The sequence below is a fragment of the Halichoerus grypus genome, chromosome 7, assembly GCF_964656455.1.
Source record: "Halichoerus grypus chromosome 7, mHalGry1.hap1.1, whole genome shotgun sequence".
Taxonomy (NCBI): Eukaryota; Metazoa; Chordata; class Mammalia; order Carnivora; family Phocidae; genus Halichoerus; species Halichoerus grypus.
Window position 1 is genome coordinate 112,344,183 of NC_135718.1, and position 26,585 is coordinate 112,370,767.

The 26,585-nt window shown below is 40.3% G+C and overlaps 2 protein-coding genes across 7 annotated transcripts in view; one reads left to right on the forward strand and one right to left on the reverse strand.

The window, feature by feature from the left end:
* SMG7 (SMG7 nonsense mediated mRNA decay factor) overlaps window positions 1-19,935 on the reverse strand; it is an 88,748-nt gene extending 68,813 nt beyond the window's left edge. For 5 of the 6 annotated variants that reach the window (XM_078078071.1, XM_036076456.2, XM_036076429.2 and 2 more), the window contains exon 1: window positions 19,799-19,935. Coding sequence is in view for 1 of the 6 variants with exons in the window: in XM_036076440.2 (XP_035932333.1) it covers window positions 19,799-19,827 (29 nt within the window). In the remaining 5 variants the exon portion in view is untranslated. The remainder of the gene's footprint in view (window positions 1-19,798) is intronic. The other variant, XM_036076440.2, reaches the window with a different exon arrangement.
* NMNAT2 (nicotinamide nucleotide adenylyltransferase 2) overlaps window positions 19,826-26,585 on the forward strand; it is a 184,238-nt gene continuing 177,478 nt past the window's right edge. The window contains exons 1-2 of the mRNA XM_036076583.2: window positions 19,826-19,965; window positions 22,535-22,663. The gene's annotated coding sequence lies outside the window, so the exon portion shown is untranslated. The remainder of the gene's footprint in view (window positions 19,966-22,534; window positions 22,664-26,585) is intronic.

Genomic DNA, 26,585 nt, shown 5'->3' on the forward strand with positions numbered 1-26,585 from the left:
TGGAAGAGTACTTTATTTTCTAGTCTTCCCTGAATAAGTATGTTGAATGAATGTAGTTAAGATATTATTTGTATATTTTTAAAGTATATATTAAATAAAAACCTCAAGGCTACAAATATGTACACAAAAAAATTTTTAACAGTAAAAATCCTTTGATGGAAACTCCTTATGGTCTATACTACTACTGGCCAATAGAAGAAATCTAATATGAGTCACATATTTATCACATGTAATCTATTTCTTTTTACTTACAAAAGAAAAAAAGAGAAAATAATGTATTTTAATCTAACATCTAAAACATTAGCATTTCAACATGTAGTCAATATAAATATTATTGAAGATTTCAAATTCTTTTTCATGCTAAGCTGTCCAAATGTGGTGTATGTTTCACAATTACAGCACCTGTCAATTAAGTAGCTAATTTTTCATCAGAAATATTTGATCTGAATTTAGATTTCATAAAATTTACTGTTGAAGGCCATACCTTCATAACAAATTTACAAGTTGTCCTGACAACTCAATCAAGCATAAATTCTTACAACTTAATTAAAAAAAAAAAACCTTAATTATAGAGGTGCCTGGGTGGCTCAATTGGTTAAGTGTATGACTCTTGATTTTGGCTCAGGTCATGATCTCAGGGTCATGAGATTGAGCCGCTGTGTTAGGCTCCTGCTGGGAGTAGAGTCTGCTTAAGAGTCTCTCTCCCCCACCCCCCCCCGCCCTCGCCCCAACCTCTGACCCTCCCCACCCCATCTCCCTCTCTTAAAAAAATCCTTAATTATAATACAGTTCCTCAGTCACACCAGCCACATTTCAAGTGCTCAATAACCACAGGTGGCTAGTAGTTACTATACAGGGCCATGCAGGTATAAACCACTCATGAGAGGATCAATTATTTTAGCAATATGAAAGAGAAATATCACAAAAGACTTTTAACTCCTAAAACCATTAAGATTTTAGCAGGGGAAAAACCCTCCAGAGTAACCACTTTGCTTAATAATAGAAGCAGCTGTAAAACATTTTATACCAATAATTTCTTAATATTTCAGGCCTGCTATATCTTAGACACTATTCTAGGAGCTGGGATATAGCAGCGAAGAAAGTACACAAGGTTCCTGCTTTCAAGGAATTTACATTTTGTATTAGGGGCTGTGGGAGGAGACAAAAAGCAAATCCATACATAATCTAGTGGGGTTACAGTGTGAAACTGACTGGGTATCAGTCTGGTAAAGACTCCCTGAGAAAAGTTAGATCCATTCATAGGAGTGTGAGGCCCCTTCCCCACATTTTTCCATTTGCCCTCCCTTATGCAGCTCAAGCTGAAAAATGCAACAAGAATCAGACAAGGCCCAGACCAGGGCAGACCATCTAGCCTTTTTAGTATCCTAATATTTGACATAGTACTTAGTACCCTAGGCACTTCATGTTGCATTGAATAGAATTAAATATTACACACACATAAAAAAGAATATAACCCCTTCAAACTTTGCTGTTTGACCCTCTGGTCTCTCTGAGCTTCAATTTCCTATATGAAAAGTTAGAGTTAGTTAAGCTTATTTTGCAGTTTGTGTTATCAGTAAAACATATAATACATGTGAACGGATGCTGTGAACTCTAAAGCTTTATATGAAAAGGAAAAACTTACCAGGAGTATTAAAAAAAAGAGCTTATTTCATTTTGGGCAGCCCCTTCAGGTCCCCTCCCTTCTTGGGAGCTTTGTATTCTCACTTTGCAATTGCTCAATAAACCCTGCTTTGCTGCCCCCCACAAAAAATTCATTTTTCCTGATTGACCCTCATACAATAAACATGCCACACCACTGGGACAGACCTGGACTGTCTAATTCAGTAGCCACTAGCCACATGAGCATTTCACATGTGGTTAGTAGAACTGACATTTTAAATTTTATTTCATTTAAATGAAATTAAATTTAAACAGCTACATATGCCTAATGGCTACCATTCTGGACAGCACAGGTATGTATCAATACCACTGTTACTGATAACCTACTGGAATGAAAGAGGAAAGCCTCAAAACCTGCCTACTTTCCACATCACCATTCAAAAGAAAGGTACAGCTGATAGCAATTTTTGATAAGCAGGTGAGAGAATGAAATGGAAATGAAAATGAAAAGCTTTCACAAAACAGAGTTGGCTTCCTATGAGGTAAGGTATGAGAGAAATAGCACTGATTTATGTTAGAGTACTGGCACATGCACATAGCTTTCCATTCCTCCTCTGGCTGCCCTCAGAACAGAAACAGATATGTCTCTTATTCATCTGTGCATCTCTGATACAGAGTTTATCAAATGAATAGAATCCCATTACCAATGACTCTCTGCTGTACTTACATGCTCTCTCTGGTTGGCATTCTTCTTTGAAGCCTAGCATCTTAATTTCCCCTCCTATTTTTAAGAAATCCCCCAACTTGTAAGGCAGAAGCAATTTCCATTACAGATTTACCAGCCTCCCTTGCAGCTAGGGTGCATCTAGATGAATCAGACTTATCAATGAGTACACCAACACCACATGTAAATGACAGCTAGTGAGAGAAGAAGTACTGCGGCAAATCCACCCTGGACAGCGAGAGCGACTAAATCCAATTTCCAGTATCAGTGGTCCTGCATGTAAAGTGTGCGTCAGGGATATAAATTACGGAGAGATCAAGGTCCTACAAAGGAGTGTCTTCACAGGCTGAATTTTAAGGTTGTACACTCCAGGCTATATAGCTGTCATGCCAGTCAGAATAATGGCCTCCCCCAAATTCCATATCCTAATCCCCACAACCTGTGAATGTTACCTAACACTGTAAAAGGGACTTACGTTAACTCAGATGTGATTAAGGATTTTGAGAAGAGATTATTCTGGATTACCTGGGTGTGTCCAGTATAACCACAAGGATTCTTACAAGTAAAAGAGGGAAGAAGCAGGAGGGTCAGAAGAGATGTGATGAAGGAAGCAAAGGGTACAATGATAGGATTACTAGTTTTGAAGCTGGAAGGTGGCCATAAACCAAGGAATGTGAGCAGCCTCAAAAGCTAGAAAATGCAAGGAAAGGGATTCTCCCCTATAACCTTCAGAAGGAAGGACACCTAAATTTTAGCTTAGTGGGGCCCATTTCAAACTTCTGACCTCTAGAACAGTAAGATAATAATTTGTGTTGTTTTAAGTCACCAATTTTATGGTAATTTGTAACAGCAGCTGTTGAACCTAAGTCTCTAGCCCCTTCATACTTAAATAAACCAGTTGTTTCTCTTGCTCACATAACTGATATACTCCCCTAATTCTCCCACCCTTAAGCCTATAAAATCTACTAGCATTTTTTTTTTTAAGATTTATTTATCTGAGAGAGAACACACACAAGTGGGGGGGAGGGGCAGAGGGAGAAGGAGAGGGAGAGAAAGAGTGAGAAAGAGAGAGAGACAGAAAAGCAGAAAATCTCAAGCAGACTCCACATTGAGCACGGAGCCCGAGACATAGGCTTGATCTCACCACCCTGAAAACATGACCTGAGCTGAATGCAAGAGTTGGACACTTAATCGACCAAGCCACCCAGGCGCCCCCTAATAGCATTTCTTAAAAAGACAATGACACAGTTTTTGCTTCTTTTCATTGCCTAAGTGTGCCTAGTTTTGTTTACATCACAATGGAGAATACTACTAATTATTCAGACTTTACCATCTCTTGAAGTCTGAGATAGTTCAACCATTCTGACTGAGAAATTAATATATTTCAAGATGTCTGCAATAGGGGTGCCTGGGTGTCTCAGTCGTTGAGCGTCTGCCTTCAGCTCAGGTCATGATCCCAGGGTCCTGGGATCGAGCCCCGCATCGGGCTACCTGCTCCGCGGGAAGCCTGCTTCTCCCTCTCCCACTCCCCCTGCTTGTGTTCCCTCTCTCGCTGTGTCTCTCACTGTCAAATAAATAAAATCTTTAAAAAAAAAAAAATGTCTGCAATAAATATGATCTCATACATTACTGGTCGATATTTACTGATTGTCAGTATTGCTCTAAAGTTGTACCAAGATAGAGGCACCTGGGTGGCTCAGTCGGTTAAGCATCTGCCTTCCGCTCAGGCCCTGATCCCAGGGTCCTGGAATGGAGGCCCATGTCTGGCTCCCTGCTCAGCAGGGAGTCTACTTCTCCCTCTGCCCCTCCCCCCCGCTCGTGCTCACTTGCGCGCGCTCTCCCTTGCTCTCTCTCTCTCTCTGAAATAAATAAAATCTAAAAAATAAACAAAATCAAGTTGTACTAAGATAATTGAGAAAGACCTCCCCTCAAATGCTAACATGGGAATAAAATGGTGAACAAACACAAAATAATGTAACCAATGAAAGAGTACTGAAAATAAAGAGGAACATCTGGTCATTTATCTGACAAAATTCTAAGATGATTCAAAGAAAGACTTTCTGGAAGAAGGAACTTTTCAAGGACAATGTGAAGTCACATGAAAAGAAGCGAAGACTGTGAGGTAAGTAGAGGAAGGTTGTCCTTTTTCTAGAGTTAACCATAGTCTTACCTTCTCAGGATCAGCTATGTGTTTAAGCAGGAAAATGGAAAATTAAAAGATGTCAGGCCATGTATGAAAGCTTTAAAAATTTGTTACTTTTAAAGAATCACACTGAATTTTCCTTCTGAAGCAACTTATTACCTAAGATTTGAATTTCATACATGTAAAATTCTATTCCTTAATGTCGGAAGCTGATACCTGAACACCTCTGTGTAGTAAGTCAACCAAGGCAATAAGGAAAAGGCAATCTTAATCTTCTGTACTTGAATTATAAAACTGGCAAGTCATCCTCCACTTGTCCTATTAGCCCAGGTGGGTCAGAACTGTTTTTCCCCATAGTAGCTAGTTCTCGATATTCCCAAAGGTTTTGGGAAATATACTATACTTAAATAGCAATACTGAAGGCAGAAACTGCAGGAAGAACAGCTAAGAGAGAAGAACAGCAGGCCAACTAGTCAGTAAGAGAGTTCAAAGCAGTCTAAGTTAATTCATTACAAATATAAAAGAAATTTAATCCCCCCCTTCTCTTTCCCTTAATAAGTTTCCTGGCAAAACTACCCTGCCCTCTCCCTTATTATTCTACAAAAAATAAATGCATTAGGAAGCTTGAGATTGACAAGAAAATTTGTTCAGATCATATATCCTACATATATACTTATGTGTATTAAATGTTTTACAGAAATATATTATCTAATAACAAATATATAAATAAACAAAAATACAATTTAAAAATCCTAAAATCCTAAGCAAATAAGAATATAGAACTATAAAGGAAGAGTCCATATGATGTATGGTGAAAAACATTCTGGAGCCTGACTCCTGCCTGGTTCAGCTACTTTATGCATGACACCGGGCTTAACTATTCTGCTTCTCTGTTCTTCTATAAAATGAAGTCAACAGTATACCCCTCACAGGGGTACTCCCTCGGTACAGGTGAGGATACAAGAAAACAGGTACTTTTAAACACTGTTAGGACGGGAATAAACAGTACGAACTTTCTGGTAGGATCTACTATGTATTATTAGTTCCCTTTTGTTGCTGTAACAAATTACCACAAATTTAATGGCTTAAAACGACACAAAACATTATCTTACAGGTCTGAAAGTCAGAAGCCTAAATGGGCCCCAGTAGGCTAAAATCAAGGTGTCAACACAACGGTGTTGCTTTCTGGAGACTTTAGGGTTTTGGCTTTACCTAGTTCTCAAGGCTGCCTGCATTCCTTGGCCTGTGATCTCCTTATTCCAGCAGAATGCTCTTTCCAGTCAATCCTTCTATCTCCCTCTTCCATACTTAGAGGATCCTTGTGATTATGTTGGGCCCACCAAATAATCCCTGATAATCTCTTCATTTTAAACTCAGCTGATTAGAAACCTTAATTCCCCCTTGCCATGTTAACATAACATATTCACAGGCTCCAGGGATCAGGATGTAGACATATCCTGGGGGTCGGGGGGGGGGGGGTGGGTGCTAGTCTGCCTACTACACCTAACAAATTATTTTTAAATGTGCATACCCTGTCACTCAAATAAGCGTACACAAGGGTATGTGTGTACGAGGATGTTCATTATAGCACTTTTTAAAATAATAATAAAGTACTGGAAATAACACAAATTTTCACTTTTAGGAAATCAGTTTAGAAAGCTATGGTATTCCCATACAACAGAGCAGTATGCTTATGTTTCCAATGATGCTGTAGATATATAATTACAAACATGTCTTTAATAAAACGTTAAGTGAAAAAAAGCCAGATCACAAAAACAAATGATATAGTCCAATCCCAGTTATTAAAGAATATGCATACACACAAATATATGAGTACGTGAATATGTTACCATACATATAAAAAATAACTGGAAGACAACACAACTCTGGATGGTAGGATAACCACACATTCCTGTGTGCCTGGAACAGTCCAGATTTATGCCTGTTGTCCCAGCAATGGTTTGCACTCTCTTTCATGATCACAGGATCATTCTTACAATTTTCTGGGGTTTGTTTTGTTCCATTTCAAACAAGTACTTTCCTGGATGCTAAAAGTGGCAAGAATCAAATCTACATTACCATTTGAAATTTTAAAAAATTAAAGTAGCTTAGGAAATATGCTTTTTAATATGTGAATTTGCAACCACTAATTGTGAGCCATCTAAATTACATACATTATACCATTTGACAGCATCAATGGCAAACACAGACACCAAAAGAGAAACTTCATTTTTAAGAGCACTGCCCAAGTATGTGCAGTGGACAAAGAGGGAGCAGACTAAGGTCAATCCAGCTCTGCCACTAATTAGGTACTTTAAGTATTGTTCTCCTTCCCTACAATATGCCAATTGAGCGAGCTATACAAAGTTATTGTATACAATGGCTTAAGAAGACAATTATATAAAAGTATTTTGAAAAGTACAACGCACTAATAAAATTTAAGACAGTACCCTTGAGGAATAAAGTAGCCCACTTCACAGTAAAGATCACTCAACCACTCTATAGCCAGTAAGACACAATTTGCTCCTACCCAATTCAAAAACTACCTTAGCAAGTTTATAAGTTAAATATTGATACACTCAGAAATGCAGAAAATGAATACAATGCATAGATTAGGCTCTTTACTATGCTGTTTCATATACCCATTTTCTCATGTAATTCTAAGAATTCTATCACTGTCATTTTATAGAAAGGAAAATACAGAGTAGAAAAGTAAAACTAGAGAGGTTCAAGGTTACATTGCCATGTGCAGCAGAGCTGGGATCTGAACTCAGGACAATCTAAACACAAATTAGGCCAGTCTTAATTTAAAGGCTTTTGCTCATTCAACACCACCCTGCTTTCTTAGGATACCAAAAAGATCCTTGAATATGAGTTACAAACAACCTAATCAATAAAATTTTTTAAATTAGAAAGCAACTAACATTGCTTTTCCTTTCCTATTATAAACCAGAAGTTATGACCAACATGCCTTAACATTTGAGTTATGCTTCTTAAAATGTTCTGACCTTTTTCCATTAAAAAACAAAACAAAGCAAAAGTACCGATTATTTCAGGCAAACAAATATTATCATCTTAATTACTTAAAATAAGCAGAGTTTAGGGGCGCCTGGGTGGCTCAGTCGTTAAGCGTCTGCCTTCGGCTCAGGTCATGATCCCAGGATCCTGGGATTGAGCCCCGCATCAGGCTCCCTGCTCCGTGGGAAGCCTGCTTCTCCCTCTCCCACTCCCCCTGCTTGTGGGAATCCCTCTCTGGCTGTGTCTCTCTGTCAAATAAATAAATAAAATCTTTAAAAATAAAATAAAATAAAATAAGCAGAGTTTAAGAAATACGTATTTTACAGACTTAGATATTAAAATACAAAAATTTCACCGTAAAATATCTTACAAACTATATGGGTGCACATGCACAAAATTTTGTGGATGCCCTTTTTATATTCAAATTCATCCTGTGATAGTTCTTTTAACACTATGCTTTTTATCTTTTCCAACCAGCAATAAAAAAATTTTCAAAGAAGCATACATTTTAACTCATTTCTTCTTTGAATATCATCTTCTAATTGCATTTTACTCTGATTATCTTTCTACCAATATCTCATCACTGCATAGTATCTCACCTGACAAAAACTAAATAATAATTCATGACCTACTTAAGATAAGAGTATTAGTAAAACACATTCTAATACACTGTGACCCAACTAACAGCATTGAAATGCTAGGCTTTTGGGAAGAGGAAGGAAGGAAAACGTACTCAACTTATGTGTTCAGTGAACCTGTGGAGTTTTAGGAAACAGACTGAGAATATTAACACATTAAATACAGCAGCTCCTTACCATACGATCCAGCAATTGCACTACTGGGTATTTACCCCAAAGATACAAATGTAGGGATCTGAAGGGGTACGTGCACCCCAATGTTTATAGCAGCAATGTCCACAATAGCCAAACTGTGGAAAGAGCCAAGATGTCCATCGACAGATGAATGGATAAAGAAGATGTGGTATATATATACAATGGAATATTATGCAGCCATCAAAAGGAATGAGATCTTGCCATTTGCAACGACGTGGATGGAACTGGAGGGTATTATGCTGAGCGAAATAAGTCAAAAAGAGAAAGACATGTATCATATGACCTCATTGATATGAGGAATTCTTAATCTCAGGAAACAAACTGAGGGTTGCTGGAGTGGGGGGTGGGGTGGGAGGGATGGGTTGACTGGGTGATAGACACTGGGGAGGGTATGTGCTCTGGTAAGCGCTGTGAATTGTGCAAGACTGTTGAATCTCAGATCTGTACCTCTGAAACAAATAATGCAATATATGTTAAGAAGAAAAAAAAGAAGAAGATAGCAGGAGGGGAAGAATGAAGGGGGGGAATCAGAGGGGGAGACGAACCATGAGAGACGAAGGACTCTGAAAAACAAACTGAGGGTTCTAGAGGGGAGGGGAGTGGGAGGATGGGTTAGCCTGGTGATGGGTATTAAAGAGGGCACATTCTGCATGGAGCACTGGGTGTTATGCACAAACAATGAATCATGGAACACTACATCTAAAACTAATGATGTAATGTATGGTGATTAATATAACAATAAAAAATTTAAAAAAAAAATAAATACAGCAGCTCTTTAAATGTAATAGATTTTAGAACCATGCTTCTCACTTAAGACCAACATTACAGAAAGCAAAATGCCATCAAGAGAAAAATGCCATCAAGAATATGAGAACAAAATATTAATAATCAAAAAGGATCTCAAATGTATTGTTTTCTTTATGAAAGACTTAAAAAAGTTGAATCAAAAGAGACTTCACTAACTTAAGGTTCTGGTTTTCTCCCCTTTCTTCCCTCACCTCCACCTCTATTCCATATCTGGACCCAAGAGGTGAAGATTCTAGAAAATCAGTCCTATCAACCCAGTTATTTTCAGAATTACATGTATTCACTAAAACTGTCATCTAAACATAATAATTTAATAATGCTCCAAATGACTAATTTTTAGCTAAGATGAAGTTACTTTCAAAGCTAAGGAAAGGAAATTTAAATATGTATCTCAAAGGAAGGACTGTAGGCATTATATAAGTATCTTTCTCTTGTGTCTCCCTATTCTAGTAGGAATGTGTACAACAAACATCAGCCATTCAAATATAAATTGCTCCCATAAGATTAACAACCAGATTTGAGATAGGGCTAATAACAATCTCATGTAACTTATACACTATAACCTGACTAACAGTCTGATCTGATCACAGTGTTTACATCAACCAAACTCTCAAACATTTCTAATACCAAACTTTTCAGAGTTCTCAAACACACAGCCCCCAGGCGTTTATTTACTCATTTTGTTCCTCTGCCTACTACATTTTCCCTTCTTTCTTCACCTCATTAATCCTACTCATCCTTTAAGACTGAGCTCAGAGATTCAACTCAGGAAGCTTTCTCTGAACTCCCATGGCAATCAAAGTTCCACTTCCCTCAGTATACTCTGGCATCCTTGAAAATACTTAACATGGTATTTACCACATTATATGGACATACCTGCATAACATCCATCTCCCCCAGGAGACCACTATACTAAGGAACAAAAATCAGTTCATTCATTCTTATATTCTCAGGGCCTAGCACTATCATCCATAAGTATTCCATAAATGTTTTTGCAAAAACAAAACAAAAAAGCATAAAAACTTTATTGAACACTCATTATGTACATTGTGTATTTAAAAATGCTGAGACATGGTCTCTATCATAGTCTAGCTGCAGAGATAATTCACTTATATAAAAAAAGAGATCATTACAAATTTAAGAAATTATACATACCAAGTGACTACGAGAAAGGAAATATTACAAATTTCAAAGAATGCAGAAATCACCAGAGTAGAGAAGTCTTCACAGAGAAGGTGAGGCTTAAGATAGTGCAGGACGGTACTTCCTACAGGGAAAATGGCCTGGGAAGAGAGATTAAAGCAGGAATGGATAAACCATGTTTAGAAGGCAAAGAGTAAATTACTCTGGCTGGCACTGTGAGTTCTTAAGAAAATATAACAAGATATCATGTAGCAGAGGTAGATAAGGGTCATTTTATGGAAGGCCCAGAATGCCGGCCTAAGGAGTTTAAACAAGGTAAATCGACATACAAATGCTTCGCAGGAATATTAATGCAGGAGCAATGTAAAAGATCAACTGGCAGGGGGACAGGTGCAGTGTGAAAGAGAACCAAAATTTGCTAAACATACATAAATCTTTATTGTTTTGTTTAACACTGACAACTTTATGAGATCAATGTTCCATTTTAACAAGAAACAAATCAAGACCCAGAGATGTTGTTAGTTCAAAAACAGAGGCTAGTGGGCAATGTTTAAAAACCCAAAGTCGACACTTTCTTCTTGCTACTTGCAAGAGTTGTAGGCAAGGTATCAGGTAGAAGACTATTTCAACAGCAGGGCCATAAAGCTGACAGTGCCAGACATGAGAAAAAAGAGGAAACAGGAAGGCATCATTTCCAAAAGCAGTTTAGGTGTGGAATAGTCTGAGGACACTGGGAGAACTCAAAGATGACTGCAAGACTTTAAACCTGGGTGGGAGGATGGGGAGTGGCAGCACCAAAGAGCAAAATGAGGAAACATGAGGGATAGGGTGAGAAGAGAAGAATAAGAATTAACCAATTTACCTTTAAGAGTGTTGACTTTGCTATGACAGAAAGACTTCTAAAATTAGGAATGTCCAGAAGGTAGCTATGCAAAATTACCAGATTAGTCAATGCCAGAGGCTAATTTTCAGGCACTATCTATAACTAAAGCTTACATAGTGTACTTACTATGTGCCAGAACCATACCAAGTACTTTGCAAGTTAACTCGCTTGATCATTATAACTCATGAGATAAAGATTATTATTATCATCACCACTTTTCAGATCTGGAAACTGTGGCACAAAAAGCTTAAGGAGCTTGTCCAAGGTCACACAGCCAGTAAGTGGTAGAGCTGTGATTTGAATCCAGGCAATTCTGCCCCAGAGACCATACTCTAAACTACTATACTCAACTGTACTTTGTTATGTATTATTTTATGTTTATGCCTATTCCATTAAATAGTTTATAAACTCTCTGAATGGAGACATGATATCTAATACATGTATCTCCCCAGGACTTAACACAATGATTTGTACTAAATAAACATTTGATAGATTTTAAACAACGATGATGTGGTGACAGCGAGGGGATATGGTATCTGAGGAAAAGAACCACCGAAAGAAGAGAAAAAAGAGGAATAGGGCTATGCATTTCTTCTTGCCACTGATGGGGCAAGGCAAACCAGGAAAACAAAATAAAAAGGTAGGATATTCAGAATCATGGAATCTCAGTGCTAAAAACAACAGACTTCAGGAACTCCCCTAAGGCCCCTATGTATAAGCCATAGCATCTATGAAGTATGTGGTAATTAGGTACTTGTTTGTAGGACCTGGTAAAACTACTTGACAATAGATCCTCTTTTTATCCCCAGGGACGTGGGATATATACCCTGCGCCAAACTGAATGTTTATTTGTGGGAGGGATGAATGGATGCATATGAGAGGGAAGCAGAGAGACAGAGAAAAAGGAAAACAAAAGTGTCAGCATAAGTGAGAAAGAAAAACAATCAGTGGATGAATTTGGGCATCAGTTCTTTGGCACCTCTGGAAATACCAATTCCAATAAGGTGCTAAAGAAAAACAGCTGGATTATAAAGGATTAAGGAAAAGCAGATGGTATAGAAAAGTAAAAACAAACTATAGGGCAAACTTGAAATTGTTAGCCATAAGAAATTTCGGTTAAGGAAGGACAGAATCTAAAGGGAAAACAGGAACAGGAAAGGAATGTTAAGAGAAAACTGAGAGTGGTCCACAAAAGACTATTAGGGGGAATATTTAAATAGACTAAAATAATAAACAGGGCGCCTGGGTGGCTCAGTTGTTAAGCGTCTGCCTTCGGCTCAGGTCATGATCCCAGGGTGCTGGGATGGAGCCCTACATCGGGCTCCCTGCTCGGCGGGAAGCCTGCTTCTCCCTCTCCCACTCCCCCTGCTTGTGTTCCCTCTCTCGCTGTCTCTCTGTCAAAAAATAAGTTAAAAAATCTTTAAAAAATAAATAAATAAATAAATAAATAAACAAACAAACTAACTAACTAACTAAAAGAGGAGAGACAAAAGAACTGAAATAAGGTTCTGGAGAAATGGTCTATGATCAAGCACACGGGAGAAGGGATCCTTCAGGACCCTAACCAAACTGCCTTTCCCCTTCAGCCGTCTACAGCAGCCATCATGTATTCAGAACCACCACTTCTACATCTCTACTTCTCGTCCCATAACCTATCTTATCTAAGAAAAACTTAGAAAGGCCTGGCTAGAATACTAATGTCATGTATTAAATGAGAGTAAATGAAATGTTTAAAAATGTATTTGGAGTAAGGAGCTATGAGATGTTCCTCCTGCCTGAGATGTCAATTTTCCTAATACCACTTTTAAAAGTCCCATCCATCTTTCAAAACCCAGACTAAATCTCACCTCCTCCAAGATACCTTCTTCACCCCACCTCCACCTATGTTGGAATAAAGTTCTTCCTCCCTGTATTTACATAGTACCTCTGTTTCTCTATCATAGAACTTTCTAGTTTATCTGCTATTATAGTTACTTAAATGTCTTTCTCCAATATCTTTCAGTTTTCCACAGGCAAAGCCCCTATAATTGTGCTCTGCACATAGTATTAACAGCCAATAAAATGAAACAGACTTTAGGGGCGCCTGGGTGGTTCAGTCGTTAAGCGTCTGCCTTCGGCTCAGGTCATGATCCCGGGGTCCTGGGATCGAGCCCCGCATCGGGCTCCCTGCTCCGCGGGAAGCCTGCTTCTCCCTCTCCCACTCCCCCGCTTGTGTTCCCTCTCTTGCTATCTCTCTCTCTGTCAAATAAATAAATAAAATTAAAAAAAAAAAAAAAATGAAACAGACTTTAAAAAATACATTTAAAATATGTACAAGTTTTCACCAAGTCAAAACATGGTAACTATTACACCTAAGAGAAAACAGCTAAGAGAAGCCTAAGAAGTAATCTACGGCTTGAAGAAGGAGAAAACAAGAAAAAGAATTTTTGCTGTGCATATATGATATAACCTTCCTATTTATATTTTCTAAATCAGTGGTTCTCAACTGAGAGTGGATATGTACTCACAAGGAACATTTGGCAATGTGTGGAAATATTTCTGGTTGTCAAAAATGGAGGTGAATGATACTGTCATTTAGTGGGTAGAGGCCAAGGATGCTACTAAACATCCTATGATGCACAGGACTGCTCCCCACAACAAAGAATTGTCTGACCCAAAATGTCAGTAAGTGCCATGGTTAAGAAACCCTGTTCTAAATGAAGCAAAGAAAAAAACTGAAACAAAATTGCTACCTAGTCTACTTGAGACTCCTAAAGTTTTCTTAAACAATTTCTTAAACATCTACTCTTCCTACTAAAAATTGGGTCTAAAGCAGTGAAAACAACTTTCCTAAGGAGCTCCACTTACATGTTAACGAGAAAGGAATATACAAGTTCTCACTTACCTTGTGACATGTTTGCCAAAACTCCATCCCTGTATATTCCTCTAACTGCTGATTAGCCCTTCTTAGTTACAATCTCCTAGACCACTAATAAGTCCATCCACAACAATTCAACAACTAAATTAAAATACAGCTTGACTATAAAATTTAAATGACATGTGATGACCACCTGCCAAAATACCCACATACAGATGACCAATCCACTATCCAAAAGACATGTGCTTAATAATTTATTCTCTGAACAAGATCAATCAGGTAAATGAACCCACCTAAACTTTCAGGTACTCATTCATGCCACTAAAACTAAAAATCTGAAAGGCTAGACAGGATTAGAGATGTAGTTGGAGGCTGCAAACAATATTAATCCACTATAAAACAAACTAGCCCTTTTAAAGTCAGAACCACCCTCTACCCCAAAATTGCCTTGAGAAACTTGTTACACTAGTGAGTCCAGATCTTACTAGAGCACCTTAAAAAAACAAAACAAAAGCTCAGAAGTTGTTTCATCTACCACAAAGGTAGAACACAGCAGCTGTTAGAAAGCAATGAAACATAGTCTAGGACAGGAAGTATACATTTTGAATCCAACTGAAACCACAAGGGAAGCAGAAATTAACTGCCAAAATAATTTAGCCAGTCAATATTCAAGCAGGTAAAATGCTATTAAAACCATTATAACAAAAAAAACAGAGTTATAAGCCTCAGGAGAGAGTAATTTTTTTCCCCAACAATTTTACCATGTATGGCTGATTTTCTGGGACCAAAGCTATTTTATTTTAAATCCCGTGCAGGAGCCGGGGGAGGACTTCTTAACCACGTGAATTAGAATCAGCATGTACTATAGGATTCCTGTGTGTGTGTGTGCTCTATAGGATTTCTTTTTTTTTAATACGATTTCATATTATGCTATAGGATTTCTTGAAGCTTCTAGAGACAGTGAATGCCCAGCCCAGAATTACCAGAATCTTCCAGAACCGATTTAGTATACATATTCCTACCAAACTGCTCCCACTAACTTCCCTGCTCCTCTCCCCAGGCTAGGATAAAAGGCTCTGCTTGCTACTTTATTCAGCCTCATCTCCACCTTTTATCTCCCTGTATCCCAAGATTTACAGTGACACATTTTATCTTAACAACTTACTGGATATTTTAATTAGTATATAAATGATAATCATTTTTCTGCTGTCTCAGAAAACCACCCTGTGGCTGTTACGTTATTTCTACCTCTGGCAACAAAGTTTCTGACAAAGAAGTGTGCCACTGGAATGCAGCCTCTGTGTTAACAGAAGTATCATGCAAAAAAAAAAGAAAAATTCTAACAAAACAATTTGTAGATGTTTCTTGTAAGGGGTCTAATACCAGGGATCAACTTCAAGTGGATCTCCCTGAAAAACCTATAGCACAGAATGAAATTAAAGCAAAAAGACAAGAATAGGGAAGGAAGGAGAGGAGAAAAGTTGGAGGGAGTACAGAGTACCGACTGCTGCCTCCCGCAACAGCAGCAGAAGTCATTCAGTGGCACCTGTGCCACCTTTTGTAACAGGATTTGACCTACTTGACTGGTATTCCCTCTGGCTATGATTATTCTATTTTCTCAACTTTCCAAACAACTTTGATTATGTCTTCCCTATATGGTACTTCAATACTTTCTCCACGCTTGCTTTTCCAACTTTGATATGTTAATTCCCCTATTTCTATTCCCTAAAATACTATTGTTTTAAAGCATGATATACATCATCTACTATTTCATCCACGGATTATCCTTACCCTTCTCCCACCCCTTATTAAATGAACAAAATCCAATATACCCTTTTCTTCTATTCGAGGTGTCAAAGTCTTTAAGATCTTTCCATTTTGTCATAAATTGAAAGAGAAAACACTGAAATTTTCTTCAATTTGAGTAATAAATTTCCAACGATATTCAGTCTAGGACCCTCATATTTAAGGCCATTTCTTATTTTTATAAAATGTAGGAAAGTATTCTCAATTTATTCATTTGGATAGGAGTCTTGTCAATCTATTTAAAAATACGACACTTCTCAAAAAAATTAAAAAGACACTTCTCCTCCAAAAAAAAAAAAATGTCCACCATCCTGTATTGCCTAGAACATCACCTTCTTTCCCAAGCAGAAAATAGGTTTTCTTTCCTTTCATCTCTGCTCTATTTCTACAACTCAAGAGTAATTCAGTCCACTTGATTTTGAATTCCCTCTATCTTCATCTTACTGATGCTTTTTACTTCATAACCTCATACCTCACTCTTCTGAAACTGCCATCTTACTCCCTGGTTTGCCACCACCCCACCATTTCAATGCCAGACACCCTAGCTCATTTACTCTAACAAATTAATTCAGCTGATACAATGCTAATTTTCATCTACACAAAAAGATCTGTAGCTATGCAGTTTAAAAATTGCCCAGTCATGGTCTTATACCATTGAGAAAGGTAGGCAACAAAACTCTCCTGAAAGTCAAGGTCACAAAGAATAATTGCTATATCCCAAACCCCACGTGTTCAGCAATACCTAGCATCCTTCCCGAGTTGTCTAAAAATCAAAGGTTCGGTTTCCTACAAAGAAAAGAAAGTGAACATGATGCTTCCCTGAAGACATTCTCTAGCCTCCTGACAGCCGACTTTAAATAGAATGATTATCTGAAGAGGAAAGGGGAAATCTGGGTTGGTGCAAGTCTTTATTACCCGTTACCCTCTAAGTCCCAGACTACTATTAGCCCTAAGACTCGCTTTATTTACTTAGAATAGATGTACAAGACTGAGAAAAGACTGGCTCCCAGGAATCCTTAAGGGACTCAAGGTCCTATGTCTGTTCAATTTTGCTTACTCAACTTCAGCTGGAAAATATAAGTTATTTAAACATGGTTTTCATTGTTAATCTTTTCTCCCTTCTTCAAAGAACTCAAATCATCTCAAGTGGTCTACCAGTGATTCCACAACCTAAGGATAAGTCTTCCCTATTATGCTGATTTTGCAAAATATAAAACACATTAACACAGAAGCCTCTCAAAGCCAACCAATCTTCCCATTAAAATTATCACCACTCTTCCAGTCTGCTTTTCATACCTTTCTTTTCCACCACCTTACTTCTGGTCCTAACTGCCCATTACTACATTACACAGATTCACCTCCCTAATACCCATCAATGAGCATGTGAATGCTCTTCTAAACAAAGCATCTCAGATTCTCCACTGTTCATCCATTTTAACTATAAACTACAGATCATGATTTAAGACCCTCTCAAATATGGGCACTTTACCTAATAGGCTTTCCTTGATCACCCTGTCTATATAAAACAAGATATCCATACCTTGCCTTTTCCTCCTAATGGTCACCACCTGACAAACAAACTTATCTGTTCATATGTTTATTGATTGCATAATTCTACCAGAATATGTCTTTCTATGTTCACTCTTTTGTTCACCATTGTATCCTCAGCACCTACAAGAGTAACTGGTATATACTTAGCTCTCAATACATATTTGTGGAAAGAATGGATGAACCCAGACATGTCACACAGTATGGCTGATACGGAGTTAGAAGACCTACAGAGCCTCCACATACCAGCTATATGGTCCTCAACAATTTTTACTTCTTTGTGCTATACTTTCTTCATCTGTAAAAGGAAGAGGTCGAACTTCATCTATAAAAAAATCTATATAAGTTTTTCCAGCTGCATCATCCTATATTCTTGTTTAACTAGACTAGACATCTTCCCTGGCCCCCATCCTTCCTATCTTCGTATCTCTGCTCAGTCTCCTTCCATTGGATTCCCCATTCTCAATCCACACCTGTCAGAATTTTGCTTATCCTTAAAGGTCCATTTTAAGTGCCATTTTCTCCTTGAAACCTAACAAACTGTAAACTCTGTAAGAAGAGGGTGGAGTTCTTTTCTATTCTCAGCAGTTGGGACAATACCTCCCATATAGGTGATCAACAAAATGACTGATGAATCATGAGTGTATGAATGAGCAAATGAACAAAGGAAGCTTTTCCTGATTTCCCCCAATTGCTCAGGTAATATTCTGCCTTCAGACTCTTAAAACACTTGGCATCTTTTTGATACCTGTCATAGTTTACTCTGTGCTGTTATTAATTTACTTGCCTAATAAACTAAACTGCAAATTCCTTAAAATTAAGTACTAGCCTAATGAGTCCCATAAGCTCCCTCTACAATATCTACCATAGATCTTTCCCACAGTTTTATTTATTAAGTTCATCTGATATGTTAAACAATAAAAAGATAATAGTGGAGAAAAAGGACTGTGATAGATAACATTCCAACTACCCTATAGTCATTGAGCACACACGTTGTGTGGATCCTGTCACTGTTAAACTCGAGCATTCAACCATAATTCAAAGATCTCATCACTACTCTCTCCACACTCTGCTTAATGAAACTATTACTACTTTCATAAGTAGAATAGCCACTCACTCTCCTATATCACTTACTACCTACCTTCTCTTGTAATATGCATAAAGCCCATCACACATCAATACTTTCACTTCACTAAACAGCTAAAGTGATGCTTCTGCTCATTTCAGACTTCTGCCCCATCCAGTTCCCTCCTCTACAAGGTATGAAACCATTTTTTTAAAAGATCTTCCCATAAGCCTGCCTTAGTTCTGCTCCTGAAAGACAAAAAGGATCCCTTTTAAGGTCTTCCTTCCCCTTTCCTAAGAAGTAGCAACTCTCCAATTAATCTCAGTCTCTAACAACCTTAAATTTCTCTGCCATCAAGATTTCGACCCTCTTTTACCTCTACCTCCAAGCTTTTATTCTGCTTCCATGGAATCTTCCTGGCTGCACAATCGCTGGTCTCTTTCCATTCAATATGCTCTCACCATCACATACTTGGATCCAAAGTATCTATCTTACCCTTCCTAAAATGTTTATCAGTGGCTCCCTTTACACCACCCCAGACACACATCACATACTCGCACACAGAGCTCTTGATCCATGCGTCACTCTACCACCGACATACAAGTTCCTTACACCACTCTTAATGAATGCACACGACTCTCAGAATGGTATCTTCCGACTACACTAATTCTAACTCAGTTTCTTCTGGGGAACCCAACACCGTCCATAGTACCTCCCTCTTCCCTCACTTCCTCATCCATTCCCCCCTCTTTATGCTCCCACCCCCACCCCGCCAACTAACTACAGATGACATTTTTCCTCAGCACTTTCAACCCGAGAATAAAGAACAAACTCGGGTTCCCAGCGGTCTCCCTCTCCTCTAGTCCTCCGTCCTCGCCCCCCTCCTCCAGGTGTGCAGACTTCCACCTCGTCCTCTCCCCATGCATCGCCCCAACCAATCCCACACCACACAACGTTACCCCCACCACCCGGATCAGTCAGACTCCACACCCACCTCCACTCGGGGTCGCCGCCGCCGCCGCCCCCCCCCCCCCCCCCGCCAGCGAGCCTGCGACCCCCGGGGACGCGCGCACACACACACATTCTCACGCTTCCCTAACCTCCTTCCCGGCACCAGGACTAGCTGGCTACGCTGGAACTCAGCCCGGCCCGCGGGGGCTAGGCACCCGAGAGTGTGCCCGCCCCGCCCCCTCCCGCGGATCCCCTCGCAGCCCCCGCCTCCCCGCCGGGGAAGGAGAGGACACAGCAACTCCCCCGCCACCCCGACACACCACCTCTGTGTCTGCTGCTCCGTACCCCAACCCTCGACCAGCTCCCCCCACGTACACGGGCGACCTCTGCACTCACCGGAGATACTGCGCGCTCTGCAGGCTCATCCTCCGCCGCCGCGTCTTCCCGCGAAGCCTCTGTGGGTCTCTCAGGCTCCTCGAAGCGGCCCCGCGGCACCGCGGGTGCTGGCGGCCGCCGCCATCTTCCTCTCCTCCGGCTCCTCCTCGCTCGGCGGGGGGGTGGGGGTGAGTGAGGCGAGGGGGAGGGAGCGGGGAAAGCTGCTCTCGCTGCTGCTCTGGCCCGTGGGGCGCAGGGACACTCCGACCCGGGAGGGGGGAGGGGGAGGGAGAAGGGAAGGGGGCGGGGGAAAGAGGAGGGAGAAGCAGAGGAAGGAAGTGGGGGTCCCTCTCGCGAGATTTCAGTGGCGCCCGTCCCTCCGGGTGACTTCTGCCTCTCTGTAGCGCTCCCTCTTGGGATCGGCTAGCTGTGAGGCGCCTGTGCGGCTGCTGAGCGGCCTGCTGGAGGCGTTTGGCGGCTTCCGGCCAATCCACCCCTCTCCCGCGCGAGGGGGCAACCCCAGCCTCACCGGGAACATCGAGCCCAAATCAACCAGGAGTTACACTCAAAGTCTTCCCCCGTCTTTCCACTCCACCCGATTTCTCTCTTCCTTTTTCCTCTCCTCCACTCTTCCCTACCGGAAACGCTGCCCCTTCCTCCTACAGTTCCGCCCGCCAGTCCCTCAACTCTAGTCTTCCCTCGCGCCCCAGAGAGTGATGCTAAGGACCCCCTCCCCCTTTCTGGGGCCCCTCCTCCTGCACGCCTGGAGACTGTTGAAGGGGATGGGGTGGAGCCCAGGGAGGAAGAGAAAGGAAACCAATCGGATTGGATAAGCAGCTGCCATGGCAACTGGAGGCTGTGGTTGTATTGTCATAGTAACCAATGTGTGCGGACTGGGGGACCCTCCCTTGGCGAATGGATTCCCGGGAAAGTGCCCAGGGTTCCCCCTTGGCTTCCCTTCCGTCTAAAAGCCTCCCCCAAGTTGGGAATCCGAGTGATCTCCTGGGCGGTGAAGTTCATTTCCTCTTCCCTTTCCCCTTCCCGCAACAATGGGGGGACCCCGAGGCATTCACCGTGGGCTTTTCCACCCGCCTGCGGGCGGGAACCACCTCCAGTTTCCTCTCAGTGCGAGGCGTGGAGAGGGCCGGGCCTGCGAGGAAGACGCCGGGCCTGAAGGCTGGCGAGCTGCTGTCTGGAGCATGGAGGGCGAGGCGGCCGGGAGAGGTGGCGGCGGGAAGCTGTGAGGCTGGCGAGGGGTTTCCCCAGGACTGCCTCGGGCTCGGAGAGGCGGGATCCCGCCAGGACGGGGTCCCTGAGGGAGGAGAACGGCACACGACGACCCAGATTCCTCTCCTGCCGGGCAGGGACCTCAGACTTTTCCTGGCGGGTCGACCCCTTACCGAAATCCCCCAACTGCCGCCCGCACACGCCCTTGGCGGCGACCGAGCCACCTCCTGCTGCCGGGAGGCCGCCAGAGTGAGTGTGGGAACACATCCTAGGAGACTTGACAAGTGGTTTTCCAGCATTTAGAGCCAGGGACGTGGTGAGACGCCCACGACTGCCATCCGTCTCAGAGGCACCCCCCAGTGGGGGTCCCACTTGATTGTTAAAGGTCGACCTGAGTTCCTCCCTCTGCAGACTTCTCTGATGGGTCCACAGTGTTTTAGAACTTGTCACTCTGTATCTTTTGGGTCTGAGAGGAAAACGTTGGGTAAAATAGTATCGACAAGAACCTAGATACTGGCGCGAACTACCGATGAAAGGCACCTAGGAAAAGGATTTTCATTCTTAGAACAAATCTTTTTGAAAGTATTAGGTGTATTTTGTGTCAGGTTTGGGGCTAAAAACCAGAAATAAAGAATGGGGTCAATAATACTATGGAGTGTGAGAAGTAGCTGGAGAAATGGTCATTCCCATGGTCTAAAGGACTTGTTTGACATTTTACAAATTATATTTTCACTTTGTATTGTGGCGTCCATTACGTAGCAGTACCCAAGTACTTTAGGATGTATAACTTATAACCCACCCCCGGAATGCAGCCCTCACTAGATAGTTAATGCTGTTTCCATGCTAGGTAAAGAGGCACTTTTCAAGATCCTTCCCTGAGACCACACCTGTAACAAGACTAGACCAATGTCTGTCTGGAACATCACGTATACGTTTGGAGGAAACGAAAGTACAGGCTACTCTGAAATAAATCCCAAGAATAGATTATCATTAACGAAACAGAACTTGAACTATGCCCTAAGCCTCCTGCTGCCACAGCCTACTGTGATGTGGTGTGAAGCGTGGGGATTGCAGCCGTGCAATGCCCCCTGTCATCCCTCGCTGCACCAACGCGCCACCCACTCACGGAAAAGAGAGCCACCTAGTGAAAGATTGTTCTCATCTCTGGTGTAGGTACTTCTTTTCCTTCAACTCTAGAGCCCAAGGATGGAGATTACTACCACATATTACCTAAAATACCCCACCTCTCTTTCCTGAAATGTATTAGATCTTTAAAAAAGATTTTAGCCAGAATAAAAAATTTATGTTAGGTAAAATAATTACTCCCTTAGTAATCATCACAATAACACCTTTTATGTCTGTGGCTTATAGCTCCAATAAACAGTATTTGAGCATATGTCATGACAGTCCTGACAAGGGATCTAGGAGAGTATTACTATCTTTTCATTTCGGAAATAAGGAAACTGGGATTAGAAAGATGAATCCTTTTGTTGTTTTTTCTATAAGCATTTACTAAACATTATATTTCAGGCACTGTCCAGGTTACTATGGATACCATGGTGAAGACTACGTCCCTGTCTTGGAGAAACCCACCTTCTGGTAGAGATAGAGAAAGTGGAGAAGTGATAAGAATGCAGTATGGTGGGTGCAGTAATTAAGGTAAGAACAAAGTATTTTAGGTACACAGAAATATAAATAACCTTTATATTTTATAGCAGTTTTCCTAAGAATTTTATAGAATTCTTCAATAGCTTTACAATGTCCCTACAAACTAGATAGAATAGTAACATCAATGTCAATCCTGAAACTAACTTTTGAAAATCAATAAAACTCAGAAAACCCGGAATTTACATATCACTTAATGTACATTTTCCAATCTCACCTCTTTATACTGCCCCCCATCAAAAGAGTTGTAGAATATAAGCATCCCTATGCAATAACTTTTATTCACTTTTTTCCCCTGCAGATATAAATTACATCTAAACCAAAAGAAATTAATAAGAAATTCTTACTTTGTCTAATCCTACTGGATTTTTTTTTTTTATTAACAATATAATGTATTATTTGTTTCAGGGTTACAGGTCGGTGATTCATCAGTCTTACACAATTCACAGCACTCACCATAGTACATACCCTCCCCAATATCCATCACCCAGCCACCCCATTCCTCCTGCCCCCGCCACTCCAGCAACCCTCAGTTTGTTTCCTGAGATTAAGAATTCCTCATATCAGTGAGATCTTATGATACTTGTCTTTCTCTGATTGACTTATTTCGCTTAGCATAATACCCAATGGCAAGATTTCATTTTTTAATGGCTGCATAATATTCCATTATATATACACACACACACACACACACACACACACACACACACACACATACACACACACACACACACACCCCACATCTTCTTTATCCATTCATCTGTTGATGGACATCTAGGCTCTTTCCATAGTTTGGCTATTGTGGACATTGCTGCTGTAAACATTGGGGTGCGTGTGCCCCTTCAGATCACTACATTTGTATCTTTGGGGTAAATATCCAGTAGTGCAATTGCTGGGTCGTAGGGTAGCTCTATTTTCAACTTTTTGAGGAACCTCCATACTGTTTTCCAAAGTGGCTGCACCAGCCTGCATTCCTACCAACAGTGTAGGAGGGTTCCCCTTTCTCTGCATCCTCACCAACATCTGCCGTTGCCTGACTTGTTAATTTTAGCCATTCTGACTGGTGTGAGGTGGTATCTCATTGAGGTTTTGATTTGTATTTCCCTGATGCCAAGTGATGTTGAGCTCTTTTTCATGTGTCTGTTGGCCATTTGGATGTCTTCTCTGCAGAAATGTCTGTTCATGTCTTCTGCCCATTTCTTGATTGGATTGTTTGTTCTTTGGGTGTGGAGTTTGATAAGTTCTTTATAGGTTTTGGATACTAGCCCTTTATCTGATAGGTCATTTGCAAATATCTTCTCCCATTCTGTCAGTTGTCTTTTGGTTTTGTTGACTGTTTCCTTTCCTCTGCAAAAGTTTTTTATCTTGATGAAGTCCCAATAGTTCATTTTTAACCCTACCTGATTTTAAGGGTTTTTTTGTTTGTGCCTAAGTGATTTTGTGGAAAGATCATAAGCTAGCAGACCTGAGTGTGCATTCCAGCTCTGCCCTCCCAGTCTCTAACCTTCAGTTTCTTCCTTGACCAATATGGAAATATTACCTGTTACAGGATTCCTGTGAACTTTAATGATGATATATGTGACTAAGTATAAATGACATATAACACTGGCACTTGATAAATGTTAATTTTCTTTTTGCCCTCTTACTCTTTTATATCAGGCTAAAAGGAATAGAACTACTACAGCATAAAATTATTGTTTTTAAATGGTAGCTTATCTACTCTTTGTAATACTCATAGGTCTGACCACACATCCAAATCTATTCTTATTCAGTGCTAGAAGATAGATTTCTTTATCCCTGACTCTGATCACAGAAAAGAATACAATATCAGGGGGGCACCTGGGTGGCTCAGTGGGTTAAGCGTCTGTCTTCGGTTCAGGTCATGGTCCCGGGGTCCTAGGATTGAGCCCCACATTGGAAGCCTGCTTCTCCGTCTCCCTCTGCCACTCCCCCTGCTTGTGCACTCACATGCTCTCTCTCTCTCTGTCAAATAAAATCTTTAACAACAACAACAAAAACAAAAAGAATACAATATCAGGACGTTTTGAGTCAGATTCTGGAGAGTTGAAACTTTTAAAAAACTTTTTATGACTAAAAATAGCCTAATATGGGGTGCCTGGGTGGCTCAGTTGGTTAGGTGTCTGCCTTCGGCTCGGGTCATGATCCCGGAGTCCTGGGATCGAGCCAGGCATTGGGCTCTCTGCTCCCCAGGGAGCCTGCTTCTCCCTCTCCCACTCATCCTGCTTGTTCTCCCTCTCTCTCTCTCATTCTGTCAAATAAATAAATAAAATCTTAAAAAAAAATTAGCCTAATATAACTGCATTTTGGCCCAAGTAAACAGAGTGTCCAGTTTTCAACCAGACAGCAACTACTTGCTGACAAGCTACTTTAACATTCCTACCAAATTTACCCAGAGCTTTGGTAACCTGGTAATTAATACATAGGAAGCCTCCTCCCTTTTTTATGATAACAGACATCTTACCTGACCCATGAAACCATAACAAGCACTAATTTATTTTAATATTTAGCCTACATATTCTGAATGATTGCAAATCACGTACACAATTAGGTATTTACTACATGTGTTTCTATTTTGATGAGTAGAATGTATTCAAGTACACAATGTGTGTAAAGCCGGTCCATGCTATCTTCAGTACCACACCTCAGGTCATGGAGCTAGATGATTCAACCAAAAGAACGATTCATTCTCTTCAAATAGTGAGTCATATACAAATTGACATTTAAACTCAGGTCTCCTGTTGCTCAAGATTTCTTAGGCCGAGGGTCAGCAGCCTTTCTCAAGCAGTTTGCCAAGTATATATTCATTCACTCCTGAGCAGGAGTCACTGAGCCTGAAGAACAGTTAGGAAGCCTTGCAGCCCAAGATCCTAGAGAAGAAACTTGTGGTTTTGGAGGCAGTGAGGTAACAGAGAATGGTAGTCAGAGCTCAATCTCCTTCTTCATTCTCCTAATATTTACTAAGGGAAACCTTATTAATCTTCAAGAACTTCTCCCAATTCCCAATTAGAAAATACCTCTGGGTATTTTAAAATTTTATCTGCTAATTTAATGGGCACAGACCATCTGGAGAAGACAAGAAATGCTCATAGGGAAAACTGAAGAGTATTTAAAATAAAAAAAAGAAAATTAAAACATTAGCCTCTTAACAGTCTATATTGTCCAAGGGCCTTATAACACTGTTTGTGTTCTCTTTACTACTCCGAGGACAATACTTCTGATGCCATCTTGGTGTCCCTAGTGTGAAATCAGTATGTTTCATCTCAAAATCTGTTGTATTATCCAGAAGCTGCCATTTTTTTTCTTAAAATACCCAACTAAAAGAAAAAAAAATCTTTTAATATTTTAGAGTGTGCACTTTCCTAATTTCTATAAGGTAGACTATTTTTGAGAACAGAGAATGTGATATGATATTCTTGGTCATCTGCTCTTCTTCAAAACCCTGGGAAATCACATGTGCACACACACACGCACATGCACACCTTCTTCCTCTCCCTGTCTTTATTATTTTACCACCTCTATTTGCAATTCAAGTTAAGATATGATATAGATGTAAAGCAAAGAACTCAGGATGTAAGTCTGTCACTTCAATATATACTAAGGATACATACCCAAGGACTGTTCTGCTTTGCTTAACTATTCTAAGGTCTTTTCCATTCTCAGAAAAATTATATGTATCAGAAATCTAGATAGTTTGTTTTTTTGAATACAAAAATATATTAAGAAGAATAAAAATTCTTAATATCATTGGATTACTAAATATAACAGCACATTCCAGAACAAATTAAATAGTAAGTTAATATATCTTTGTATTCTACATTTTAGTCATGTTAAGCTTTTTAAAAACTTTTATTTCTCGGCTGAAGTTCTCCATTAGTTTTCATTACCCTTAGAATAA